We start from the raw sequence: 26,732 nt of genomic DNA, 5'->3' as shown, positions 1-26,732 counted from the left end.
TTGGATACTTGTGGGGGGGACGACTTACCAGGGGTAAGCCATGGGGTACAGACCTCTGGCACAGAGTCTGTCCCTGTTGCTCAGAAGGGAAGGGGGGAGAGGAGCAGAGCATTAGTAATTGGGGACTCTATAGTCAGGGGCACAGATAGGAGATTTTGTGGGAGCGTGAGAGACTCACGTTTGGTATGTTGCCTCCCAGGTGCAAGGGTACGTGATGTCTCGGATCGTGTTTTCCGGGTCCTTAAGGGGGAGGGGGAGCAGCCCCAAGTCGTGGTCCACATTGGCACTAACGACATAGGTAGGAAAGGGGATAAGGATGTCAGGCAGGCTTTCAGGGAGCTAGGATGGAAGCTCAGAACTAGAACAAACAGAGTTGTTATCTCTGGGTTGTTGCCCGTGCCACGTGATAGTGAGATGAGGAATAGGGAGAGAGAGCAATTAAACACGTGGCTACAGGGATGGTGCAGGCGGGAGGGATTCAGATTTCTGGATAACTGGGGCGCTTTCTGGGGAAGGTGGGACCTCTACAGACAGGATGGTCTACATCTGAACCTGCGGGGCACAAATATCCTGGGGGGGAGATTTGTTAGTGCTCTTTGGGGGGGTTTAAACTAATGCAGCAGGGGCATGGGAACCTGGATTGTAGTTTTAGGGTAAGGGAGAATGAGAGTATAGAGGTCAGGAGCTCAGATTTGACGTCGGAGGAGGGGGCCAGTGTTAAGGTAGGTGGTTTGAAGTGTGTCTACTTCAATGCCAGGAGTATACGAAATAAGGTAGGGGAACTGGCAGCATGGGTTGGTACCTGGGACTTCGATGTTGTGGCCATTTCGGAGACGTGGATAGAGCAGGGACAGGAATGGATGTTGCAGGTTCCGGGGTTTAGGTGTTTTAGTAAGCTCAGGGAAGGAGGCAAAAGAGGGGGAGGTGTGGCGCTGCTAGTCAAGAGCAGTATTACGGTGGCGGAGAGGATGCTAGATGGGGACTCATCTTCCGAGGTAGTATGGGCTGAGGTTAGAAACAGGAAAGGAGAGGTCACCCTGTTGGGAGTTTTCTATAGGCCTCCAAATAGTTCTAGGGATGTAGAGGAAAGGATGGCGAAGATGATCCTGGATATGAGCGAAAGTAACAGGGTAGTTATTATGGGAGACTTTAACTTTCCAAATATTGACTGGAAAAGATATAGTTCGAGTACATTAGATGGGTCGTTTTTTGTTCAGTGTGTGCAGGAGGGTTTCCTGACACAGTTTGTTGACAGGCCAACAAGAGGTGAGGCCACATTGGATTTGGTTTTGGGTAATGAACCAGGCCAGGTGTTGGATTTGGAGGTAGGTGAGCACTTTGGGGACAGTGACCACAATTCGGTGACGTTTACGTTAAGGATGGAAAGGGATAAGTATACACCGCAGGGCAAGAGTTATAGCTGGGGGAAGGGAAATTATGATGCCATTAGACGTGACTTGGGGGGGATAAGGTGGAGAAGTAGGCTGCAAGTTTTGGACACACTGGATAAGTGGAGCTTGTTCAAGGATCAGCTATTGCGTGTTCTTGATAAGTATGTACCGGTCAGGCAGGGAGGAAGGTGCCAAGCGAGGGAACCGTGGTTTACCAAAGAAGTGGAATCTCTTGTTAAGAGGAAGAAGGAGGCCTATGTGAAGATGAGGTGTGAAGTTTCAGTTGGGGCGATGGATAGTTACAAGGTAGCGAGGAAGGATCTAAAGAGAGAGCTAAGACGAGCAAGGAGGGGACATGAGAAGTATTTGGCAGGAAGGATCAAGGAAAACCCAAAAGCTTTCTATAGGTATGTCAGGAATAAGCGAATGACTAGGGACAGAGTAGGACCAGTCAAGGACAGGGATGGGAAGTTGTGTGTAGAGTCTGAAGAGATAGGCGAGATACTAAATGAATATTTTTCGTCAGTATTCACTCAGGAAAAAGATAATGTTGTGGAGGAGAATGCTGAGCTCCAGGTAAATAGATTAGATGGCATTGAGGTAAGTAGGGAAGAGGTGTTGGCAATTCTGGACAGGCTGAAAATAGATAAGTCCCCGGGGCCTGATGGGATTTATCCTAGGATTCTCTGGGAGGCCAGGGAAGAGATTGCTGGACCATTGGCTTTGATTTTTATGTCATCATTGGATACAGGAATAGTGCCAGAGGACTGGAGGATAGCAAATGTGGTCCCTTTGTTCAAAAAGGGGAGCAGAGACAACCCCGGCAACTATAGACCGGTGAGCCTCACGTCTGTAGTGGGTAAAGTCTTGGAGGGCATTATAAGAGACAAGATTTATAATCATCTAGATAGGAATAATATGATCAGGGATAGTCAGCATGGCTTTGTGAAGGGTAGGTCATGCCTCACAAACCTTATCGAGTTCTTTGAGAAGGTGACTGAACAGGTAGACGAGGGTAGAGCAGTTGATGTGGTGTATATGGATTTCAGCAAAGCGTTTGATAAGGTTCCCCACGGTAGGCTATTGCAGAAAATACGGAGGCTGGGGATTGAGGGTGATTTAGAGATGTGGATCAGAAATTGGCTAGCTGAAAGAAGACAGAGGGTGGTGGTTGATGGGAAATGTTCAGAATGGAGTTCTGTCACAAGTGGAGTACCACAAGGATCTGTTCTGGGGCCGTTGCTGTTTGTCATTTTTATAAATGACCTAGAGGAAGGCGCAGAAGGGTGGGTGAGTAAATTTGCAGACGATACTAAAGTCGGTGGTGTTGTCGATAGTGAGGAAGGAAGTAGCAGGTTACAGAGGGATATAGATAAGCTGCAGTGCTGGGCTGAGAGGTGGCAAATGGAGTTTAATGTAGAGAAGTGTGAGGTGATTCACTTTGGAAGGAAAAACAGGAATGTGGAATATGTGGCTAATGGAAAAGTTCTTGAAAGTGTGGATGAGCAGAGGGATCTAGGTGTCCATGTACATAGATCCCTGAAAGTTGCCACCCAGGTTGATAGGGTGGTGAAGAAGGCCTATGGAGTGTTGGCCTTTATTGGTAGAGGGATTGAGTTCCGGAGTCAGGAGGTCATGTTGCAGCTGTACAGAACTCTGGTACGGCCGCATTTGGAGTATTGCGTACAGTTCTGGTCACCGCATTATAGGAAGGACGTGGAGGCTTTGGAACGGGTGCAGAGGAGATTTACCAGGATGTTGCCTGGTATGGAGGGAAAATCTTATGAGGAAAGGCTGATGGACTTGAGGTTGTTTTCGTTAGAGAGAAGAAGGTTAAGAGGAGACTTAATAGAGGCATACAAAATGATCAGAGGGTTAGATAGGGTGGACAGTGAGAGCCTTCTCCCGCGGATGGAAATGGCTAGCACGAGGGGACATAGCCTTAAACTGAGGGGTAATAGATATAGGACAGAGGTCAGGGGTAGGTTCTTTACGCAAAGAGTAGTGAGGCCGTGGAATGCCCTACCTGCTACAGTAGTGAACTCGCCAACATTAAGGGCATTTAAAAGTTTATTGGATAAACATATGGATGATAATGGTATAGTGTAGGTTAGATGGCTTTTGTTTCGGTGCAACATCGTGGGCCGAAGGGCCTGTACTGCGCTGTATTGTTCTATGTTCTATGGGTGCCTGGAACTCGCTACTGGAGGAGGTGGTGGAAGCAGGGACGATAGTGACATTTAAGGGGCATCTTGACAAATACATGAATAGGATGGGAATAGAGGGATACGGACCCAGGAAGTGTAGAAGATTGTAGTTTAGTCGGGCAGCATGGTCGGCACGGGCTTGGAGGGCCGAAGGGCCTGTTCCTGTGCTGTACATTTCTTTGTTCTTTGTTCTATCATCCCCATACTCTCCATCTCCATCCTCAGATCAATTGGGACCTTCAGGCCCTGAATCCGCTTTTCCTCCACTTTTGGAAACACCAATCCATCCAGGAACTTCCTCATCCCCTCTTCCCCCATCGTGGGCTCCGATTCATAGAGCCTCCTATAAAAGGCCTCAAATACCATTCTCACCCCTTCCAGGTCCATCACCACCTTACCCCTCTAGTCCTTCAGTCTCCCAATCTCCCTTGCCGCTGCTTGCTTCCTCAGATGATGGGCCAGCATCCTACTCGCCTTCTCTCCGTACTCGTAAACTGCGCCTCTGGCCCTCCGCAACTGCCCCACCGCATTCCCCGTAAACACTAACCCAAACTCCATCTGGAGTCTCTGCTTCTCCTTCAGCAACTCCTCCTCCAGCACAGAGTACCTCCTATCCATCCTCAAGATCTCCTGTACCAGCCATGGCCTCTCCTCTTTCTCCACCCTCACCCTATGCATCCGAAACAAAATAACCTCCCCCCACTAACTACAGCCTTGAGTGCCTCCCACAACGTGGCGGCTGTGACCGCCCCCGTATCATTCACCTCCACATAACGCTGAATGGCAGCCCTCACCCGCTCACAACCCCCCTCATCCGCCACCAGCCACACATTTAACCTCTGCTGCAGCCGTTGGACCTCCCCCTGGACCACCCACAAATCCACCCAATGCGGTGGTGGTCAGAGAGCACGATCGCGGAATACCCCGAGTCGGCCACTCCCACCAGCAGAGCCTTGTCCATCATGAAAAAGTCGATCGGGGAATCCACTCGGTGGACATGGGAGAAGTATGAAAACTCCTTCACCCTTGGCCTCCCAAACCTGCACGGGTCCACCCCCCAACATGTGCTCTATGAACCCCCTCAACTCCCTAGCCACCGCTGACATCTTCGACTCAGGTCCAGGACTGTATTAAAATCAGCCCCCATAATCAACCGGTGTGTGTCTAAATCCGGAATCTTCCCCAACATCCGCCTCATAAAATTTACATGATCCCAATTCAGAGCATAAATGTTTATCAGGACCACCGGCACCCCCTCCAGTTTCTCACTGACTACCACATATCTATCTCTGGATCGGCCACAATGCTCCCCATCTCAAACGCCACCCTCTTACTGATAAAACACCGCCACTTTCCTCGTCTGCATATCCAACTCCGAGTGGAACTCCTGTCCCACCCATCCCTTCCGCAGCCTCGTCTGGTCCCCCAACTTCAGGTGTGCCTCCTGTAAAAACACCACGTTCGCCTTCCAAGTTCCTCAGATGTGTGAACACACCCGACCATTTAACCGGCCCATTCAGCCCTCTCACATAGAACATAAAACATAGGAGGAAACCCACGCAGACACGGGGAAAACGTGCAGACTCCGCACAGACAGTGACCCAGCGGGGAATCGAACCTGGGACCCTGGCGCTGTGAAGCCACAGTGCTATCCAATTGTGCAACCATGCTGCCCTATACATACCTGTTACCCAGTCCCTCCTCTCCTGCCGATCAGCCATAATCTCTTCTTGAGCCGGCCTCTGGTCCGCATCCAGTACCCCTCTGGACTTGCTCTCGGATGTCTGCCGCCATCTGTCCCTTCCCAACTGCGCCACTCCAACCGCACATGTCAGCAACCCTCCCCATCCCACCCCCAAACCAAGAACCAACCCCAACTGCACCCCCCCCACCCCATGCCTGACAACCGCCTACTTCACTTCCGTTAACTAGCCTGCTCAGCTAGGATGGTGGCCCCCACTCAAGGCCTCTAACTTCCCCTCCCTGCTCCAGTCCACCCCTCACCCCCAACCTCACAAAAGGCACATTCACCATCACTGCTCCCCTGTCGAAACCCACCCCAAACTACCCATTCCATACACTTTGCCAGAAACACAAAACTCCTCTCCAAAGTTCAGTGTCTTCAGATTCCTCCCAGCCCATGATCCCTCATAAAGTCCATCGTCTCCTCAAGCGAGTCAAAATAAAACTCCTACTTCTGATGTGTAACCCACAAGAGGGCAGGGTACAAACCCTCAAACTTCACACCCTTCTTGATGAGGGCAGCCTTTATGCGGTTTAACCCAGCTCTCCTGTTCGCCAACTCCGCACCCAGGTCTTGGTAGAACCGCAGCTCACTCCCTTCCCAGGTGCACCTACTGTCTGCCTCGCCCATTTCAAAATCTTTTTTTTGTCCAAGAAACGATGCAGCCGCACCACCATCGCCCTCGGCGGCTTGCCACTTGCGGCCTCCTCTTCACGTGCGCCCGATCCACCTCGAAGAGCTGGTGAAAGGCCCCCTCCCCCATCAACTGCTCCAACATCCTCACCACATAGTTGCCAGCCTCCACTCCCTCGATGCCCTCAGGCATCCCGATAACCCTCAAGTTTGTCTCCTGGAGCAATTCTCCAGGTCCTCCAATTTCTCTCTCAGCCTCTTCTGGCAGTCCAAGACCATCCCCATCTCCAACGAGGCTATCCGCTCCTCGTGGCCCTGAGCCGCCCATCTCTGCCACATTCTCTCAAAATCGCACCTCTGAGCTGCTCCACCACTTTAGCCAGATTTTCCAAAGCCTTCTTCCTCTGCTGCTGAAATTTGCCATTCAAAAACTCCACCAGCTGCTCCGTCGACCTTTGGGCGGGTAGCGCTGACTGCCCCCTTGCCTTCTGCCATGTTAACCTGTGGCGTACCACGAAAACTGTCCAGCTCATTTCTCTTTCTCGTGGCACTTCTCGTCCTCTGACCCATACACTGAACTCACCAGAGTAATACCTTCCCTGGGCACTCGCACACCTTTTGCATTCAAAATGCCCCCCATACAGGTGGGGCAGGACCAACAAAATCCACCTTGAGCAGGAGCCATCAAATGTGCGACCGCTCACTCCATGGCCAGCACCGGAAGCCATCAGTTTTTGATATGGTTGATTGCACTATCCTCCTTCAATGCCTCTCCACTGTTATCCAGCTGGGTTATTCTGCTCTCACTTGGTTCCATTCATATCCAGCTACTCGTAGCCAGAGAATCACTTGCAATGGTGTATTTTCCTGCTCCCTCACTGCTATCTCTGACGTTCCCCAAGAATCTATCTTTGGCCCCCTTCTATTTCTCACCTACACGATGCCCCCAAAAAACGGAGTCGAAAAGCACTGTGTTAGTTTCCATAGGTACGCTAACGACACCCAGCTCTACCTGACTACCACTTCTCTTGACTTCTCTATTGTTGCTAATTACCAAGTTGCTTAACCCACAATCCTCACTGGATGAGTGTAAATTTACTCCAACTAAATATTGACAAGACGAAAGTCATTGTAGTCTCTTCTCCAAACTCTCTTCCTTATTTATTGATCCCAATTCCCACCCTGGCAAGAGGCAGACAGTTCGATTCACACCCTTGGTGTCACATCTGACCTGGAGATAAACTTCTGACCTCATATTCGTGCCATCACTACGAATTCTCACCTCAGTAACATCACCCAACTTCATCCCGTCTTGGCCTCAACTCCTGCTGAATCCCTGATTCATGCCTTTGTTACGTCTAGACATGTTCTCCTTGTGTCATTAAAACTGCAATGTAGTTACTGTGAAAAGCTCCTAGTCGCCACATTCCGTCGTCTGTTCGGGTACATCGAGGGAGAATTCAGAATGTCCAATTCACTGGGGACAGCAAGGTGGCACAGTGGTTAGCAGTGGCGCCGAGGTCCAAGGTTCGATCCTGGCCTGGGCCACTGTCCGTGTGGAGTTTGTACATTCTCCCCATGTTTGCGTGGGTTTCACCCCCACAACCCAAAGATGTGCAGGTTAGGTGGATTGGCCACGCTAAATTGCCCCTCAATTGGAAAAAATGAATTGGGTACTCTATTTTGTAGAAAAAAAAAGAATGTCCAATTCACTTAATAAGCACGTCTTTCGGGACTTGTGGGAGGAAACTGCAGCACCCGGAGGAATCCCACGCAGACACGGGGAGAACGTGCAGACTCAGCACAGACAGCAACCCAAGCCGGGTATCGAACTTGGGACCCTGGCGCTGTGAAGCAGCAGTGCTAACGACTGTGCTACAGGAATTTACATTCAAGTTGAATGCAGCAATTAATTTTCATTTATTGCAGATATGTTTGAGTTATTGGCATTTTATGTATTTCTGACACTGATGTTGTAATTTGTTGTCTATTTATATCTTGGTACAGGAAATAATAGTTTTAGGTTTTCATTGTAGACTCTAAGGGATCAGTTTTACTTTGATGTGGGTGTAAAACTGGCATTTGCAGATTAGTTGTGGGGCCTAAACCCAGCTGATTGAAGTCCACAAAAAGGAAAATCGCCAGGGTGTGTAATCGGAAGTCAATTGCTCACTTCTTATCACCCTCTATCACCAGAAAGCTATTACTCGTCTCCCTGGTGCAACTGGTGTTTAAAATTGCGGAGAGAAAAAAAGCTAATTAATTTTTTTCTCAATTAACTTTTCTTTTAAAATTTCCTTCTTATTGTTTACTTTCACTTTTATGATTTCCATCAAACTCTTCTGTTTATTTTCAGCTTTTAGGTTATTAATCTGCAGTACAATTTTTATGTTACTGCTCAGTGTTACACTGCCACCCAATGGTAGAAATTTATTCTGGCAGAGCAATAACAGAAACAGCAGATTCTCCATCCCGCCACATTTCTGTTTCACCCCGCCGGCGAGATGCTCTGTTAAGCCGGCTGGTCATGGGGATTCCCATTTTGGGCCAGTCCCACGCCCCGGGCTGCCGGCAAAACGGAGCATCTTACCAGCAGAGAATCCAGCCCTATATATCTGTTGGACTTCATTAAAAAATAGCACTGAAGTGGACTAAATTAAACAGACTAGACACATTTTTCACCTAAATGTGGCACAACAGATCTGCTGCTGTCATGTTAGGATTTTCTTTGGCACTAAATAAAATTGTGCTACTTAATGTCAGTGTATTATTTATGAATGTGTGTTTTGTACGCAATAACACTTTCTGGAAATTTGCTAATTTGAACAGGTTTTAAGTTTATACCATAACAAAAAGTGACAGACAGGATCTCTGGCAGTGCTTAACATCAACCCCCCAGAATATAAAATTATAAATGTTTGTAAAGTAATAAACTGACATGAACTGACTTGTTTGAGTCATGGCCTGAAAGTTGAATTCAACATCTGCAGTTTAAGGGACTGTGACAAAGGCTTTTATTTTTGTTAACTTTTTCTGCTTTGTTATGGTTGGTTGCTTTTGAGTCTTAATTTCAGACAGCATGATAAGAGTGTAGCCTGATAAAAATATGACCAGCACTGCTGAAAGAGAGAAGACAGCTAGTGGCAAGGTAGAAGTGACAGCAAATGCATTTATTGTACAGAGAGCAATTGACTTTTAGATTTCAGATGCTGATTATTTCAGTGTATTTTCATATTATGTTTTTTCATTTAAAAAAAAAATTTAGAGTACCCAATTCATTTGTTTTCCAATTAAGGGGCAATTTAGCGTGGCCAATCCACCTAGCCTGCACATCTTTGGGTTGTGGGGGCGAAACCCACGCAAACACGGGGAGAATGTTTCCACATGGACAGAGACCCAGAGCCAGGATCGAACCTGTGACCTCGGCGCCGTGAGGCAGCAGGGCTAACTCACTGCGCCACCGTACTGCCACTATTTTCAACATTTTTAATTTGGATTTCAGTTTTTGTTTTTGTTTGCATATTTAATTGTATTCCTCAAGAACAAATTGGGGTTTGCTGAATATTAACCAGTTAGAATTCTAGCTTCTGCAATTATGTTTTAGTTTGACTTGCAATGGGGTACAAGATGTTTGGTTATCCACTGTTTAATCTAAAAAGAAGCTGTTTAGATTTCCAGATATTCAGCTTCAAGAATCACAGATAAATCAAGTCTGGCTGTGTGAATTTTAATTCACTCTGCAAAGCATTATATCGCCAACAGTCCCTTCAGAACTATAAGATTTACTTTTCACAATGACATTTCTGGTAAAGTGGGAAAAATTGGCTTTGGCAGAGCCCTCAATAATCCCCCCTTCCATGTTTGTGTAACTATTCATTGATTTAAATCATCAATTAAGTTAATCAAAATTTTATGTTAATGATAGATTAAATAAATAGACAAAGCTATCAATATCTCTGTAATTGTATGCTTCTATCTATACTGCTTACCATGCCGTCTATCTACCTTTATGTCATCAGAAAATTTGCCTAAGTAGCTTTCCTTGCAGGACATTACCAGTCACATCCTATCAATTATGCCTATTCTGTGTCTTGCTGCTCAACTAATTTCCTAATAATATGCTTTTAATTCCATAAGCTTTAGCTAACAGGTTCTTTTGAGAGATTTTATCAAATGCCTCAGAAAATTCATATAACAAACATGCACAGACCCCTGTTCACTATGTTAGTCAGCTCTTCAAAAAGTTCAATCAGATGTGTCAGGTGTGACTTATGCTTTACAAATCCATGCTGGCATTCTCTGATCATCTGAAAATGTTAGAAGGTGTTCAGTCGCCTACCCTTAATTTTTTTTATTTGTTCTTGGCGTCTATTAATTTGCCAACAACTGATATTACTGGTGTATAGTTCCCTGATTTCCCTCTCTCAAATTTTAGTGTGTAAACTGGTTTTCCTGTTTCATACATTAGAACATCAGCACCACAGCGCCAGGGTCCCAGGTTTGATTCCCCGCAGGGTCACGATATGTGTGGAGTCTGCACGTTCTCCCCGTGTCTGCATGGGTTTCCTCCGGGTGCTCCGGTTTCCTCCCACAGTCCAAAGACGCTCAGGTTAGGTGGATTGGACATGCTAAAATTGCCCTTCGTGTCCAAAAAAGATTAGGAGGGGTTATAGGGTTACGGAGATAGGATGGAAGTGGGTCGGCGCAGACTTGATGGGCCGAATGGCCTCCTTCTGCATTGTATGTTCTATGTTCTATCAGATACACATAAAAAGTATCTCATTAGCTGTAAAGCATTTTGGGACATCTAAAGATTGCGAATGCCATTATAAAAATACAAGTATGTTATTTTATTTTGTCTTAGTACTGCACTGAATTATGAAGTCTTACAATTAAGTTTTGAATCTACAATCTTCTGACTCTCTACCATGTAAAGCAAATATTTGGCACCCAGAATCCCCAAAATGATTCAGCAGTATCATTCTGACTTCAATCTGCCAAAAGCCTGTCCCAGAGTGCTTTTAATCTCTGCATGATTAAACAAAGCCATGGAGACAAGTGCTAGAATTTAATTGGGATCAGCTTTGTACAGGTGACATCAACAGAAGACATCCCTCCATGTTTCAAACTGGTGGTAAGCAACATCACCAAAGATCTATTGGTCTCTTTTATTGAAACAGAAGTGCCATGTTAGTTGTGCAAGACCATCATTCTCCCAGAACAGATACTTCGATCTCAAACATTCTTTTTTGCTTTCACAGGGCAAAAAATTAAATTTGGGTGAAATGTCTCTCTGAATGCTCTCATCCACATTCAATTTCAGAAGTGTTGGCAGACGCCTGAGATTCTTAGCACAGCAGAGAATATAGTTCAAAAGTAGGAAAGCACAACTACTTACCAGACTCCTCCGCACTGAAGTGATCCAGTGGATTGTTGGCTGCATCTGGGTTCAGTAACAAAAGTTTAAACTTGATAGTCTTTGCAGCAATGCCATCAGTACCTCTTTCATTTTCGTCTTCTTCTGGACAGGTGAACCTATCTGCATACACAATGTACCAAGCTTGAGGGTGCAGAAATTGGGAAATAGTTTGATTGTTTTCCACATCATCTAATGAAACTGAAACACAAGTAACAAAAATTCAGCATTTTTTCTTTTGGAAGAATACCGTAAAATTTAAATATTATTGTGGAATTCATTATTAGTTTTTGCTCAGCAAAAGTGTATACTATACCAAATAATTATAGCATTTTAAACCAATGAGTAATTTGTATTTTCTTCCATTTCCTTCTGCTTCACATTATTCTAAAATTGGCGGCTAGAAGGTTTCAAGCACAGTCCAGCAGTGACTATCGTCAGATGTTGAACTCCTCCTTGTGTAATAAGACTTGGTGCCACCTGACTTTTCTTATTTATCTGTGGATAGGGTTTAGCCAATATATCGTGAATTACACATGTAAACCCACTTTTAAGTACATTGTGTTACCCTAATTCTTTATTATTCTAAAACAAAAATTCCTATGCCACAAGAATCTGATTCATGATGGTTTCTTTATTATGATATATACAACTTGCATTTATATAGCATTTTTAATGTAGAAAATGTCCCAATGGATTTCACAGAGCTCCAATCGGAAATAAACAGCCACCAAGCCAAAAGGAAGAAGCCACTGTCTTTGATCCCTCCAAACACTGCTCCCTCGCCACTGGCTCCGTCACTCTCACTGGAAACTGTTTTGAGACTGAAACAGAGGGCTGGATTCTCCATTGCCCGACGCTGATATCGTAATCGGCGATCGGGCGGAAAATGGGCCAAAGCCCAAACGCCCAAATTGGAGATGGCGGCAGTTTGACGCCAGTCAGCCATGCTCTGCCTCCTCTGAAAACCATCATTACGACGCGTGCCATTGCAACGGCGTTGGCACTTTATTGGCAGGCCCTCCCCCGATGGGTCGAGTTCCCGACGGCGTGGGACACGTGTGGTCTCAGCGGTTGGGAAACCGGCGTGGCGGCTGCAGACTGTGTCCGGCGCCACCACACTCGCCCGGGATCTGTGCTGCAGGTGGGCTTCCACGAGGGCTGGAGGGGAGTGGCCAAGCAGTGGCCAGGGGGTGGCCTGTGCGGTCGCGGATGGCGGATCGGGTCCGCACACAGCTGGCGCCATGTTGGATGGCGCGAGTGCTGCAGGTCGTCAGCTATGTGCATGCGCGGCCAGGGACCGGGCTATTCTCCGGCCGTTTTCGGCACGGGAGACGAGAGTGTCACCTGGTGCCGCTGCTAGCTCCTCACTGGTCCCAGAGTCGGTGAGGGTTTGCCACCAATTCTTCCATTGCAAAGTTCCCGCAAATTTTCCATTTGAGCCGGCACGTGGCTGTTGAAAGGGAGAATCTAGCCCAGAGTGTCCACAACCTTGGCGTCATATTTGACCTCGAGATGAACTTTCAACCATATATCATCACTAAAATAATCTGTTTCCATCTGCAGAACATCATCTGACGCTGTCTCTGCATCAGCTTATCTGCTGCTGAAATTCATAGAATTTACAGTGCAGAAACGGTACAGGGCAGCACGGTAGCATTGTGGATAGCACAATTGCTTCACAGCTCCAGGGGTCCCAGGTTCGATTCCGGCTTGGATCACTGTCTGTGCGGAGTCTGCATATCCTCCCCGTGTGTGCGTGGGTTTCCTCCGGGTGCTCAGGTTTCCTCCCACAGTCCAAAGATGTGCAGGTTAGGTGGATTGGCCATGATAAATTGCCCTTCGTGTCCAAAATTGCCCTTAGTGTTGGGTGGAGTTACTGGGTTATGGAGATAGGGTGGAGGTGTTGACCTTGGGTAGGGTGCTCTTTCCAAGAGCCGGTGCTGACTCGATGGGCCGAATGGCCTCCTTCTGCACCGTAAATTCTATGATCTATGAAAGAGGCCATTTGCCCATCAAGTCTGCACCGGCCCTTGGAAAGAGCACCCTACTTAAGCCCATGTCTCCACCCTATCCCCGTAACCCCACCTAACCTTCTGGACACCAAGGGGCAACTTAGCAGGGCCAATCCAATTAACCTGCACATCTTTGGACTGTGGGGGAAACTGGAGCACCTGGAGGAAACTCGCGCATACAGGGGGAGAATGTGCAGACTCCACACAGATAGTGACCCAAGCCGGATATTGAACCCGGGTCCCTGGTGCTGTGAGGCAGCAGTGCTAACCACTATGCCACCATAACCATATCTTTGTTACTTCAAAACTTGATTATCCCACTGGTTGGTTTCCTACATTCTACCATCTGAAAACATGAGGTCATCCAAAACCTTGCTGCCCATTTCTGAACTTGCGCAAAGTCCGATTCAGCCATCACACTTGTGCTCACTCACTGATCTGCAGTTAAACAAAGGCTTGATTTTTTTTTAAACGTGTAAGTTCCTTTATAGCCTCACCGTTCCCCATCACTGTAATTTCCTTCAGTCCCACAACCACCCGAGATGCCTTCGCTCCTTTAAATCTGGCCTCTTGAGCATCCCTGATTTTAATTGTTCCCTCTTCAGCTCCCTAGGAATTCTCTGGAATTCTTTCCCTAAACCTCTTCACCTCTTTAGCTCACTTTCCTCCTTTATGACACTGCTTAAAACCTAACGTTTTTACTAAGCTTTTGGTCAACTGCTCAACTATGCGGCTCAAGTGTGATATTTTGTTTTCTAATTAACCTGAGAAGTGCTGTGAGATGCTTTCTTATGTCAACAATGGGCACGATCTAACGGCCACGTTGCACCTGTCTCGGATCCACGTGAGCCAGTTAGGTCACGGGAGAGGCCGAAATTGAGATCCGGACCGGGCGCCGATCGGTTTCCGACCTAACCGGCTCGCTCCAGTAGGCGGGTTCTAGATCATGCCTAGACGTTGCGAGGTTCGTATTAACACCAGTTGAAGGAAATCTTCATATCATTAACGGGAATGACGGCCTATCTAATGGCCTCCCAAGATCTAGTTGGCTCATGGGCGCCCTTTAACACATATTTAAAAACGGGAAGCTGGCGAAACGGCTGCTGAGGGATCGGAGGAGGTGAGTAGCCATTTTCAAAATTGGGCATGTAGCCCGAGGCTCTGGAACTGCTGCCCCAGTGCTCAGCGTGGGGCGTTCGGCGGCGTGGCCTGGGTGGATTAGTTTATTGTCACGTGTACCGAGGTACAGTGAAAAGTATTTTTCTGAGAGCAGCTCAACAGATCATTAAGTACATGGAAAGAAAGGGGAATAAAAGAAAATACATAATAGGGCAACACAAGGTATACAATGTAACTACATAAGCACCGGCATCAGATGAAGCATACAGGGTGTAGTGTTAATGAGGTCAGTCCATAAGAGGGTCATTTAGGATTCTGGTAACAGTGGGGAAGAAGCTGTTTTTGAGTCTGTTCGTGCGAGTTCTCAGACTTCTGTATCTCCTGCCCGATGAAATTAGTTGGAAGAGAGAGTGAGTAAGACGGGTGGAAGGGGTCTTTGATTATGCTGCCCGCTTTCCCCGGGCAGCGGGAGGTGTAGATGGATGGGAGGCAGGTTTGTGTGATAAACTGTGTTCACGCCTCTCTGAAGTTTCTTGCGGTCCTGGGCCGAGCAGTTGCCATACCAGGCTGTGATGCAGCCAGTTAGGATGCTTTCTATGGTACATCTGTAAAAGTTAGTAAGAGTTAATGTAGACATGCCGAATTTCCTTAGTTTCCTGAGGAAATATAGACGTGTTGTGCTTTCTTGGTGGTAGCGTCGACGTGGGTGGAACAGGATATATTTTTGGAGATGTGCACCCCTAGGAATTTGAAACTCCTAAACATCTCCACCTCGGCCCCATTGATGCTGACAAGGGTGTGTACAGTACTTTGCTTCCTGAAGTCAATGACCAGCTCTTTAGTTTTGCTGGCATTGAGGGAGAGATTGTTGTCGCTGCACCACTCCGCTCGGTTCTCTATCTCCCTCCTGTATTCTGACTCGTCGTTATTCGAGATCTGGCCCACTATGGTCGTATCTTCAGCAAACGTGTAGATGGAGTTGGAACCAAATTTTGCCACGCAGTCGTGTGTATACAGGGAGTAGAATAGGGGGCTAAGTATGCAGCCTTGCGGGGCCCCGGTATTGAGGACTATTGTGGAGGTGGTGTTGTTCATTCTTACTGATTGTGGTCTGTGGGTCAGAAAGTCGAGGATCCAGTTGCAGAGTGGGGAGCCAAGTCCTAGGTTTTGGAGCTTTGATAGGAGCTTGGCTGGGATTATGGTGTTGAAGGCGGAGCGATGGTCAATAAATAGGAGTCTGATGTAGGAGTCCTTGTTGTCGAGATGCTCTAGGGATGAGTGGAGGGCCAGGGAAATGGCGTCTGCTGTGGACCGGTTGCGGCGGTATGTGAATTGCAGTGGATCAAGGCGTTCTGGGAGTATGGAGGTAATGCGTTTCATGACCAATTTCTCGAAGCACTTCACTACGACTGAAGTCAGGGCCACCGGACGGTAGACATTGAGGCACGTTGCCTGGTTCTTCTTTGGCACCGGTATGATGGTGGTCTTCTTGAAGCAGGTGGGAATCTCAGAGTGGAGTAGGGACAGGTTATAGATGTTCGTGAACACCTCTGCCAGCTGGTCTACGCAGGCTCTGAGTGCACGACCAGGGATCCCGTTTGGGCCCGTGGCCTTCCGAGGATACACTTTCAGGAAGGCCGATCTGATTTCGGAAGCTGTGATGGTGGGTATGGGTGAGTTATGGGCTGCTGGGGCACTTGACAGCGGATTGTTGGTTTCCTGCTCGAACCGAGCAAAGAATGCATTGAGTTCATCGGGAAGGGGTGCGCTGCTGCCGGAGATACTGCTCGGCTTCGCTTTGTAGCCCGTTATGTTGTTCAATCCTTGCAACAACTGCCGAGAGTCTGTCTGTGACTCTAGCTTGGTTTGATATTCTCTCTTGGCATCTCGGATGGCTTTGCGGAGGTCGTACCTGGATTTCTTGCATAGGTCAGGGTCGTCTGACTTGAACGCCTCAGACCTGTCCTTCAGTAGGGGTTCAATCTTGCGATTGAGCTACGATTTCCAGTTGGGGAACGTACGTACTGAATTCTTTGGCACGCAGTCGTCCACACATTTGCTGATGAAGTCTGTGACGGTGGTGGCATACTCATTTAAGTTGGTCGCTGAGTTCTTAAATATGGACCAGTCCACTGTCTCTAAGCAGTCACGTAAGCAGTCCGGTTTTCTCGGACCAGCACTGCATGACCTTCTTAGCTGGATTCTCCCACTTGAGTTTCTGCTTGTCTGCTGGGAGAAGGAGCACCGTCTTATGGTCTGATTTCCCAAAGTGCGGGCGGGGGATGGAACGGTCGGCGCCCTGGGCACCATTGGTGGGGGGGTCGCCCGTGGGTTGGGGGTGGTGAGGGGCTCAGCGTCTGTGGGTCACACAGGCCATCCCCCGGATTGTGCATACCCATAACAGGGGTAACTTCAGCCACTGCTCATCCGCCCCACTGAACACGGCCAGGCCCTGTCCATGGTAATATAGTGAAGATCACTTTAACTCTCATTGACCGTGAGCAGCCTCTGGCTGCACAGCTGAAGGCTATTTGCTATGTGAGAGCACCTTTAAGAAATGGATGTTTTTATCGAATAGCTGTAGTGCGTGTATCTTTAAGAAATGGGTGTTTATGAGAAAGAAAGAAAGAAATTGCTATCGTCACAAGCAGGCTTCAAATGAAGTTACTGTGAAAAGCCCCTAGTCACCACATTCTGGCGCCTGTTCGGGGAGGATGGTATGGGAATTGAACCCGCGCTGCTGGCATGCCTTGGTGTGCTTTAAAAGCCAGCTATTTAGCCCACGGTGCTAAACCAGCGGCCAGAGGGCGAGTGCGTGGATCGGGCAGGGAACCTGAGCCCAGGGCAAATAGTGGTCTGGTGTCCAGGCCCCTGCTATGGCCGGGGGGCTGCTTGTGCAGGGTGTGCTCCGCCAAGACAACCGGCTTGTTGGATGGCACACTGGCCCTTCCCACCCATCTCCTTCCACCCCCCCATACTCCTATTCATCCCCACACCCATGTCCCACCCAATCCCCCCTCCCAGAGTTTATGTAGCATCACTCCAGGGTGCTGGGGCTGTGTTGGCACTGTCAGTGGTTCACTATATAAGGCACGAGGGTGATGATAACCCACTGTGAGATTAACTCTGGTGCTGCTCAATCTATGCCATAGTCTGACTCCTGCCTTTCTGCTGATGGGAGCGTTCACACCCATCACCTGCACATGGTATGCTTCAGGGATCCCGGATAGATGACTGTGCCTGGGGGGGGGGGGGGGGGGGGGGGGGGGGGGTGGTCAGTGGTGCAGGTCGGCCCGCAATGCGGAATCACATGGCTTCACAGGTGTCATGTATAACATATTTTAATGGTGAACAAACAAAATCCCTAATTGTCTCTAGTTAACGATGGGGGCACCCCCCCCCCCCCCAGTGCCCACTTAGTGATCCTAAATCTTCGTGGTCCTTATGCTCTGCCGTCACGACTAGATATGTCTCCAGGACACACATTGGAGGTGGAGGCAGACTGCTGCTTCACGCGCCCTGTGGCCTTTGATGCCCAGGGGCAGACATCCTCTAGAGGGTCTGGTGTCAGAAGGCCCCAGCTGCCTTATCGGTGGTTTTTGCCTAGCTGTGCCACCCTGTTCCACCCACTGACCCCGTAATGCGCCGTTGGGAGGAGCAGGGGGAATCGTAGAGCTGGAGGTCACCAACGTCTCCCAGTTGGAAGAGCCTGGATCGACCTCTGGCACTCCCTACTCTCAGACGATGGGGCCACCATGGGATGGAGAGGCAGCTGGAGTGGGCTCCAGAGGCCCCTTCACCATCTGGCTCTGCTAGCCCTGCGGCTCCCCATTGTCAGCACTATGGTGTCGACGCCCCCAATGATGCTCCTCTGTGACTGGGCCATACTCTGGAGTGCCTCGGCAATGTTCACCTGCGTCGGAGGCATACAAAGAACAATACAGCACAGGAACAAGCCCTTCAGCCCTCCAAGCATGTACTGGTCATGATACCCTTGCCAAAACCTGGACTGGAGAAAATAAAGTTTGCCCTAAGAACCCTATGCTCGGGTTCATACGGAGGTGGCAGCCGTTTGTCGACTTCTTTGGAGAAAACAAACTGTCAGCAGAGAGAGGGGGGGCGGGGGAATATATTTTTGTTTAGAGGAGGTAGGACTGGTGAGGGAGGGAGGCGGTCTTTGCACTATGTTTATATTTGTACTGTTTACTGTTATTATTATAAAGTTATAAATGCCTTAATAAAATAATTTCCTGCATGTTGTAAAGTTAAATGCTGTAACATTAGAATGGCAGAAGCCTACAGACTATATAGAACATACAGTGCAGAAGGAGGCCATTCGGCCCATCGTGTCTGCACCGACCCACTTAAACCCTCACTTCCACCCTATCCCTGTAAGCCAATAACCCCTTCCAACCTTTTTTGGTCACTAAGGGCAATTTATCATAGCCAATCCACCCAACCTGCACGTCTTTGGACTGTGGGAGGAAACTGGCGCACCCGGAGGAAACCCACGCAGACACGGGGAGAACGTGCAGACTCCGCACAGACAGTGACCTAGCAGGGAATCGAACCTGGGACCCTGGCGCAGTGAAAGGTAAGGGAAGGAGGAACTCAGTGGAAGGAGGAACATATAGTGGAAGGGAAGGAGGAACACGGGGAATAATAATCACCAGGGAAGTGGTATTGAGCAATTTGTTGAGTCTGCGGGCTGACAAATCCCGGTCTAAGGACTCTTCCTGTTGATTCCCTTATTTCCCATTTCTTTCACCTTGTCGTTATCATTTTTGATCAATGGATATTTAATGGACATATATCTTTAAGTCGAGTAGTAGGAGTGAGGAACTGAAAGTTGCAAAATAATACACTGTGCTCTAAAGGTTTAGATTTTGAACAGAAGAACTCAGGCTTTCTGGCACCTAAGAGATCAGAGGGACTCGGTTCGATTGGTTGGCTGGTAGCCAATGCACTTGCCAAGGACTGTATTCTGCCCGGCAATAGACAGTGATTGGGTTCAGCCAGGTGGGAGTTTTCAGAGGGCATGGAAAGAGGTCCTGGATGCTGAGAAAAGAAGCTCTATTTCTCTTTCTCCAAAAAAGGATTCCTGCCTGGTGTTTCTGAATCTGCTGAGAAGTCTGGAGGTCCTGATGAATCTACAGTGAAAACCATTACAGATTGAAAACAAGAACAGCCAACTAGAGGCCTTGACTGAGAATCTAACTGGAAGATGTCCACCTGAAACAGAGACTTTTATTCGTTTACTTTTTGTATTATTCTTTTTTTACATCCCTCTTTCTCGGTGTTTGTCTGTCTTGTATGTGTGTAGGGGCGGGGTGAGATAGGAATTAGATAATAGTTGACCAGCTACCTATTTATTTATAGTTATTGTTAAGAATAAAAATTAATTGTGTTTAAATTTAGAAAGTTGGTGACTGTAGTTAATGGACAGCCAAAGAATTCGGATTTTCAGAAATTAGGTTAATTTCAATTGGGTTCCTACTCCGGGTCAAGTGGCACTGGATTGGACCACGCACTAGCCCAGGGTGGTGTAACATAATTTAGGGGCTTGGTTCCATGATCTTTGGAACGGTAGATAGTGACTTTTGGGGTCAGTATAAATTAAAGAGGCATCGGGCTTTTAACAGGATGGCTCTGGAAACTGCCAAGGCTTTTCTTCAGATGGGGGACCTTCCTTTGGTGTATTTACAAGGGCTTCGAAAAGACAAGCAAATTAAACACAGAGGTGCTAGCTAAAGCTAGGAAGAAAGAGATAATTGAACTGATCGCTCAGCATTAAAATTTGGGTGCCACGGTGCACAGTGGTAAGCACTGCTGCCTCACAGCTCCAGGGACCCGGGTTCAATTGCAGCCTTGGGTGACTGTCTATCTGGAGTTTGCACTTTCTCCCCGTGTGTGCGTGGGTTTCCTCCGGGTGCTCCGGTTTCCTTCCACAGTCCAAAGATGTGCAGGTTAGGTGGATCGGCCATGCTAAATTGCTCCTTAATGTCCAAATGTTTAGGTGGGATTACGGGGATGGGGTGGAGGAGGGTGCTTAAGTGGGATGCACTTTCCAAGGATCGGTTAGGGCAGACTCGATGGGCCGAATGGCCTCCTCCTGCACTGTAAATTCTGTGATTGAGATTCCAGAAACTCAGCCTGTGTAGAGGGAAATATCAGTGGAATTAACCAAGAACCAGTTATAAATGGAACAATTAGAAAGAGCAAAAAGGGAATTGGTGAGACAGCAAAAAGGAAGCTGCTAGGAGCTAGAGGGAACTTAACCATAGAATAGAACCCAGTGGCTTAAATGTATGCAAGCACAACTAAAATTTGAAGAAAAGGAAGAGGAGCCATTTTTTTTTTTTTAAATGATATTTGAGAAAATAGCAATCCAAATGGAGTGGCCGAAAGAAAAATGGACATTACCCATGCAAAGTAAATTAACAGGGCAGGCACAGGAAGTTTGCATAATAATAATTCACTAATCCAAGGAAAAAGTGAAGTTCCGTGGTGACTCGAGGAGCGGGGGGCCATTTTGATTGCGTGTACCTTCTCGGCAGCCAGGTGCAGGCCATCTTGGTCCACCCGATATCCCAAATAGACCACTTCTTTCGCATGGCACACGCACTTCCCACAGTGCAGGCGGACCCCACATTCAGAAATCCGTTTCAAAACTGGCTCGAGGTTCTGCAAATGATCTTGTTCTGTGACTAGCATGTCACTTATGTAAACCTCAACTTGGGGCAATCCATGCAGGATGTTCTACAGGACACACTGGAAGACCGAGGAGACTTGTATACTCAGAGTCTCTTTTGCATATTAATGGTGACGGAATTCTGTGAGGCTTTATTGAGCTCCAGCTGTAGATAAGCATTGTTCATGTCCAATTTTGTGAATCTACAGCCACCCACCAATATAAATCCTCTTTGCAGCACTGAGCAGGGCCAACTCCACCTCCTCCTGCGCAAGACTCAGCCTCATGCAGTTCAAAGTGGTTCACACAGCACAGCTGACCAGAACCTGAATGAGCAGGTTCTTCCCGGAGGTGGAGGACAAAAGTGAACGGTGTACCGGCCAACCATACCCACATGTTCTGGGTTTGTCCCAAACTTGCTGGGTTCTTAGACAGCCTTCTCCGAGGCAATGTCCAAGGTGGATGGGGGCGAGGGTGAAGCCATACCTAATTGTGGCAGTTTTCAGGGTATCAGAGCAGCCAGAGCTACCCAAACTCCATGTCGGAGAATCCTGCTCGGGTGGCGATCAGCAGCACCACCCACACCTGCAGATTGGCTAGCTGACCTTTCAGAATTTCTCCACCTGGAGAAGATCAAATACGCCATCCGAAGGTCAGAGGAAGGCTTCCTTACTGCATGGGGGCAATTTGTCGGTCTGTTCCAAAACCTGTTTGAGGCCAACAACAGCCAACAGAGGAGGAACTGGAAGGATTAGAAAGGGAAATGGGAATATACAAAAGACAAGGAGGAACGCCAGGGTGCAAAACCCATGGGGAGCGGGGGAAAAGAAGGCAGAGAGTCTGAGACGGACGAAGATGAAAAACACTGGGGAGCCCCCCCATTCACAAAAAGAACACGGCTGAAGCCAACGAAGGGAGAAAGGAGAGTGGGGTGGTAAAGGGTAGGGTTGGGAAGGAGAAGGGGAAGCACCCCCCCCCCGGATTGACCAGGGAGGACAGCAAGGGGGGTGGACGGGGGAGACGGGAAAGGGTTGGGGAAAAGGGGGGAGCCAGTGGGGAGGGGGAGGCGAGGAGGACACACCAAACTAGACGGCAACAATTTGTAAATAAAGTTAAGAAAGGCAAAAACCTTTTTTTACACTGTACAATAAATAAAAACAAACATCAATGTACATAAATGTTGAAAATGCCAATAAAAAGATTTTTTAAAATAAATAAATACTCGATGCGAGGTAAAGGGTAACGGTCTAACCTCAAAGCCGTATTCACAGTCAACTTACAGTCTCTGCAGAGACTGACTGATTATCCGGCTTCATTATGGGATCACTGGCGCCACCCAATCAGGGAAGCGCAGTGGCAGAATAATGGGCACACTTTCGAAACGTTGAGGTTTGGTCTAAATCTTCTCCATTATAGCCTTGGGAACGAGCGGGTACAAAAGTACCGGGGCTGGGCTTCCAGGTCGACCTGGATTTTGGCCATGGCCCTATAAATGGTACCCAAATCGGCTGGAAAACATCCCGGAATTTGCTCAGTACCGTACACAAAACACCAGAGCCCACTTGAGGATATGCTACCAATCCAACTGCAGCTGGTGTAGCTAATCATGGTCCAACAGGCCCGGGCCATTTTCATGCACAGCAATGCGAGGAATGCGCATGGACTGGCACCCATAACAAGGGTGGACCCTACGATATTTAATCGTCCTCCTGTACAAGCGGCCAAAAGAGCGGCTGTGCCGGCCAGAGACAAAGTATGCACTCCTTGCTTGATTAGATCAGAAGTGTCCAGCGTCACAACACAAACAGCCACTCCCATATCCAGCTCCATTTGGAGCACATGACCATTATCAGAACACGAATAGGGGACTACAAGGGGCTCTGCCAAACAGTTCAGCTGCTTTTCAGCCTCATCGTCTGCCTTTTCTGGGGCATCCAGATGCAAGGCTCGGCCCCGGGGCTGATTCCTAGCTCGATGGGGCACTTGGAGAACTGGGAGAATTGGTGCCTGTGAGGACGCTTAGACCCACGTAGGGCACACGTAGCACATGGGCCGGGATCACCTACAGCTGAGTCCGGGGACATTGCACGTCTCAGCGGCATTCAGCTCGGGGTGATGCCCCAAACTGTTAACCTCCATCCCTTGTATCTCTTGGACATCGCATTTTGCGATTTCTTAGGATAGGGAATCTGCAGCGCCATTGAAATGTTCGGGAAACTTCACCCAAAAGTGAGGTTTCCATATTGTTGATACCGCAGTACTGTGGATAGCGCGTGATACCGGGGGCAGAATGTATGACATTTGGAAATTCGGAAAACTCGGGTATCAGTCAACTGGCATTTTCTCCTTACCAGGGCTGGATAAGGATGTAGTGCAATTCTGTAAAACCTGTCATGCCTGACAAGTAATAGGTAAACCACAACATGTGATTAATCCCCATACCAGCGTTTGAAGAACCAGTCGGGTGTTGGTAGATTGCATAGGGCCGTTGCCTAAAATGAAGCCAGGGCATCAGTTCATTCTCACGGTTAAGGATATGACCACCTGACTTCCGGGTGCGGCGATGACCAGCTAAGTCGCACGTTTCGGCAGCTCCCGGTGGAAAGGACTTTTGGGCTCTTAATAGGGGCCCCAACGGCAATTTTAACGGCTAAAAACACTGTGCGGTAAACCAGAAGGGAATCCCCCCTGGACACGGATGGAAAGAGAGGAAAGTGGCCGGATTGCGGTGGATCCTCTAGAGCAGCGGCCAGGAAGGTAGGCACAAAGCAAGATGGCGTCGGAAGGAGGCAGTTTAATATGGGGCCCTGACCAACAAGAGTTCCTGCGGCGTTGCATGGAAGAACTTAAAAAGGAGATGAAGAAGGAGCTGTTGGCCCCGATATTACAGGCGATTGAAGGGCTAAAGGAGGAGCAAAAGACCCAGGAGCAGGAGCTTCGGGTCGTGAAGGCAAAGGCTTCTGAGAATGAGGACGACATACAGGGCCTGGTGGTGAAGACAGAGATGCACGAGGCACAACACAAAAGGTGTGTGGAAAGGCTGGAGGTGCTGGAGAATAATGCGAGGAGGAAGAATTTAAGGATTCTTGGTCTTCCCGAAGGTGCAGAAGGGGCGGACGTCGGGGCATATGTGAGCACGATGCTGCACTCGTTAATGGGATCGGAGGCCCCGACGGGCCCGTTGGAGGTGGAGGGAGCCTATCGAGTTATGGCGCGAAGACCGAGGGCTGGAGAAATTCCTCGAGCCATAGTGGTGAGATTCCTCCGTTTTAAGGACAGAGAGATGGTCCTCAGATGGGCAAAGAAAACTCGGAGCAGTAGGTGGGAGAACGCGGTGATCCGCGTATATCAAGATTGGAGTGCGGAGGTGGCGAGAAGGAGGGCAAGCTTTAAGCGGGCCAAGGCGGTGCTGCACAAAAGGAAGGTTAAATTTGGAATGCTGCAGCCGGCAAGACTGTGGGTCACACATCAAGGGAAACACCACTACTTTGAAACGGCAGAAGAGGCGTGGACATTTATTGTCGAGGAGAAACTGGAATAAGCGGGCTAGAAAAAGAACCTTTGGGACAAAGTGGTGGGGTGAATATGTGGGGTGAAGAGGGGGAAAAGATGATTTCCCAAGTTGTTAATCCTGCGACGCTGTAACTTTTCTCTCTTCCCCATGTCGTGGGGGAGGGAGGATGAGGAGCTGGGGGCACCGGCCATTGGGGGCGGGGCCAAATGGGAAGCGCGGGCTTAGTTCCCGCGCTATGGTAATCATGGCGGGAACAGGGAAGCAGGAAGGAGGGGGCCTCGCACAGTGGGAGCCGAGGTCACGGGGGGAAGCCGAGGTCGGCCAGAGTTTGCTGACTTCTGGGAGCAACATGGGGGGTGCAATTACGCTAGTGAGGGATCTAGCGGGGGGGGGGGGGGTTAACGGGGTTGCTGCTGCTGGGGACAAGGGGGAGCTGGTATGGGGTGGGGTGGTCGGGGCGGGAGGGCGCCGTTGGGGGGAGATACGGCTACGTGGGAACCGGGTGAAGAGCTGGATTGAAAAAGGAGATGGCTAGTCGACAAGGGGGGGGGGGGTAAAGAGCCCCCCAACCCGGCTGATCACGTGGAATGTGAGAGGGCTGAACGGGCCGATAAAGAGGGCACGGGTACTCGCACACCTAAAGAAACTTAAGGCAGATGTGGTTATGCTGCAGGAGACGCATCTGAAACTGATAGACCAGGTCAGACTACGCAAAGGATGGGTGGGGCAGGTGTTTCATTCGGGGCTAGACGCAAAAAACAGGGGGGTGGCTATACTAGTGGGGAAGCAGGTAATGGTTGAGGCAAAGACCATAGTGGCGGATAGTGGGGGCAGATACGTGATGGTGAGTGGCAAATTGCAAGGGGAGGCGGTGGCCTTAGTGAATCTATATGCCCCGAACTGGGATGATGCCTACTTTATGAGGCGTATGTTAGGACGTATCCCGGACCTAGAGGTGGGGAAGTTGGTAATGGGTGGAGATTTTAATACGGTGCTGGACCCAGGGCTGGACAGATCGAGGTCCAGGACTGGAAGGAGGCCGGCTGAAGCTAGGGTGCTTCAGGACTTTATGGAGCAGATGGGAGCAGTAGACCCCTGGAGATTTAGTAGACCTAGGAGTAAGGAGTTTTCGTTTTTCTCCTATGTCCACAAAGTTTATTCACGGATAGACTTTTTTGTTTTGGGAAGGGCACTGATCCCGAAGGTAACGGGGACGGAGTACACTGCTGTAGCTATTTCGGATCACGCTCCACATTGGGTGGAACTGAAGATAGGGGAGGAAAAAGAACAGCATCCACCCTGGAGAATGGACATGGGATTATTGGCAGATGAGGGTGTGTGTTTAAGGGTGAGGGGGTGTATTGAAAGGTACTTGGAACTCAATAATGGGGAGGTTCAGGTGGGAGTGGTCTGGGAGACGCTGAAGGCAGTGGTTAGAGGGGAGCTGATATCTATTAGGGCACATAAAGGAAAGCAGGAGGGTAGGGAAAGGGAGATGTTGTTGAAAGAACTTCTGAGGGCGGATAGACAATATGCGGAGGCACCGGAGGAGGGACTGTACAGGGAAAGGCAAAGGCTACATGTAGAATTTGACTTGTTGACTACGGGTAATCCAGAGGCACAATGGAGGAAGGCACAGGGTGTACAGTACGAATATGGGGAGAAGGCGAGCAGGTTGCTGGCCCACCAACTGAGGAAAAGGGGAGCAGCAAGGGAGATAGGGGGGTGAGAGATGAGGAGGGAGAGATGGAGCGGGGAGCGGAGAGAGTGAATGGAGTGTTCAAGGCATTTAATGAAAGATTATATGAAGCTCAGCCCCCGGATGGGAAGGAGAGAATGATGTGCTTTCTGGATCAGCTGGAATTTCCTAAGGTGGAGGAGCAGGAGAGGGCGGGACTGGGAGCACAGATTGAGACGGAGGAAGTAGTGAAAGGGATTGGGAGCATGCAGGCGGGGAAGGCCCCGGGACCAGACGGATTCCCAGTTGAATTCTATCGGAAAT

At 48.8% G+C, this 26,732-nt stretch overlaps 1 protein-coding gene across 2 annotated transcripts in view; it reads right to left on the bottom strand.

Annotated features, from left to right (window-relative positions):
* Nucleotides 1-26,732, bottom strand: part of gpr180 (G protein-coupled receptor 180) — a 291,090-nt gene that overhangs the window by 127,875 nt on the left and 136,483 nt on the right. For both annotated transcript variants that reach the window (XR_011935125.1, XM_072476231.1), the window contains exon 3: nucleotides 11,374-11,592. Coding sequence is in view for 1 of the 2 variants with exons in the window: in XM_072476231.1 (XP_072332332.1) it covers nucleotides 11,374-11,592 (219 nt within the window). In the remaining variant the exon portion in view is untranslated. The remainder of the gene's footprint in view (nucleotides 1-11,373; nucleotides 11,593-26,732) is intronic.

This window comes from Scyliorhinus torazame, chromosome 15 (assembly GCF_047496885.1).
Source record: "Scyliorhinus torazame isolate Kashiwa2021f chromosome 15, sScyTor2.1, whole genome shotgun sequence".
In the NCBI taxonomy this organism is placed as follows: domain Eukaryota; kingdom Metazoa; phylum Chordata; class Chondrichthyes; order Carcharhiniformes; family Scyliorhinidae; genus Scyliorhinus; species Scyliorhinus torazame.
Note: the sequence above shows the minus strand (reverse complement) of the source record. Positions and strands in the feature narration are given on the sequence as shown.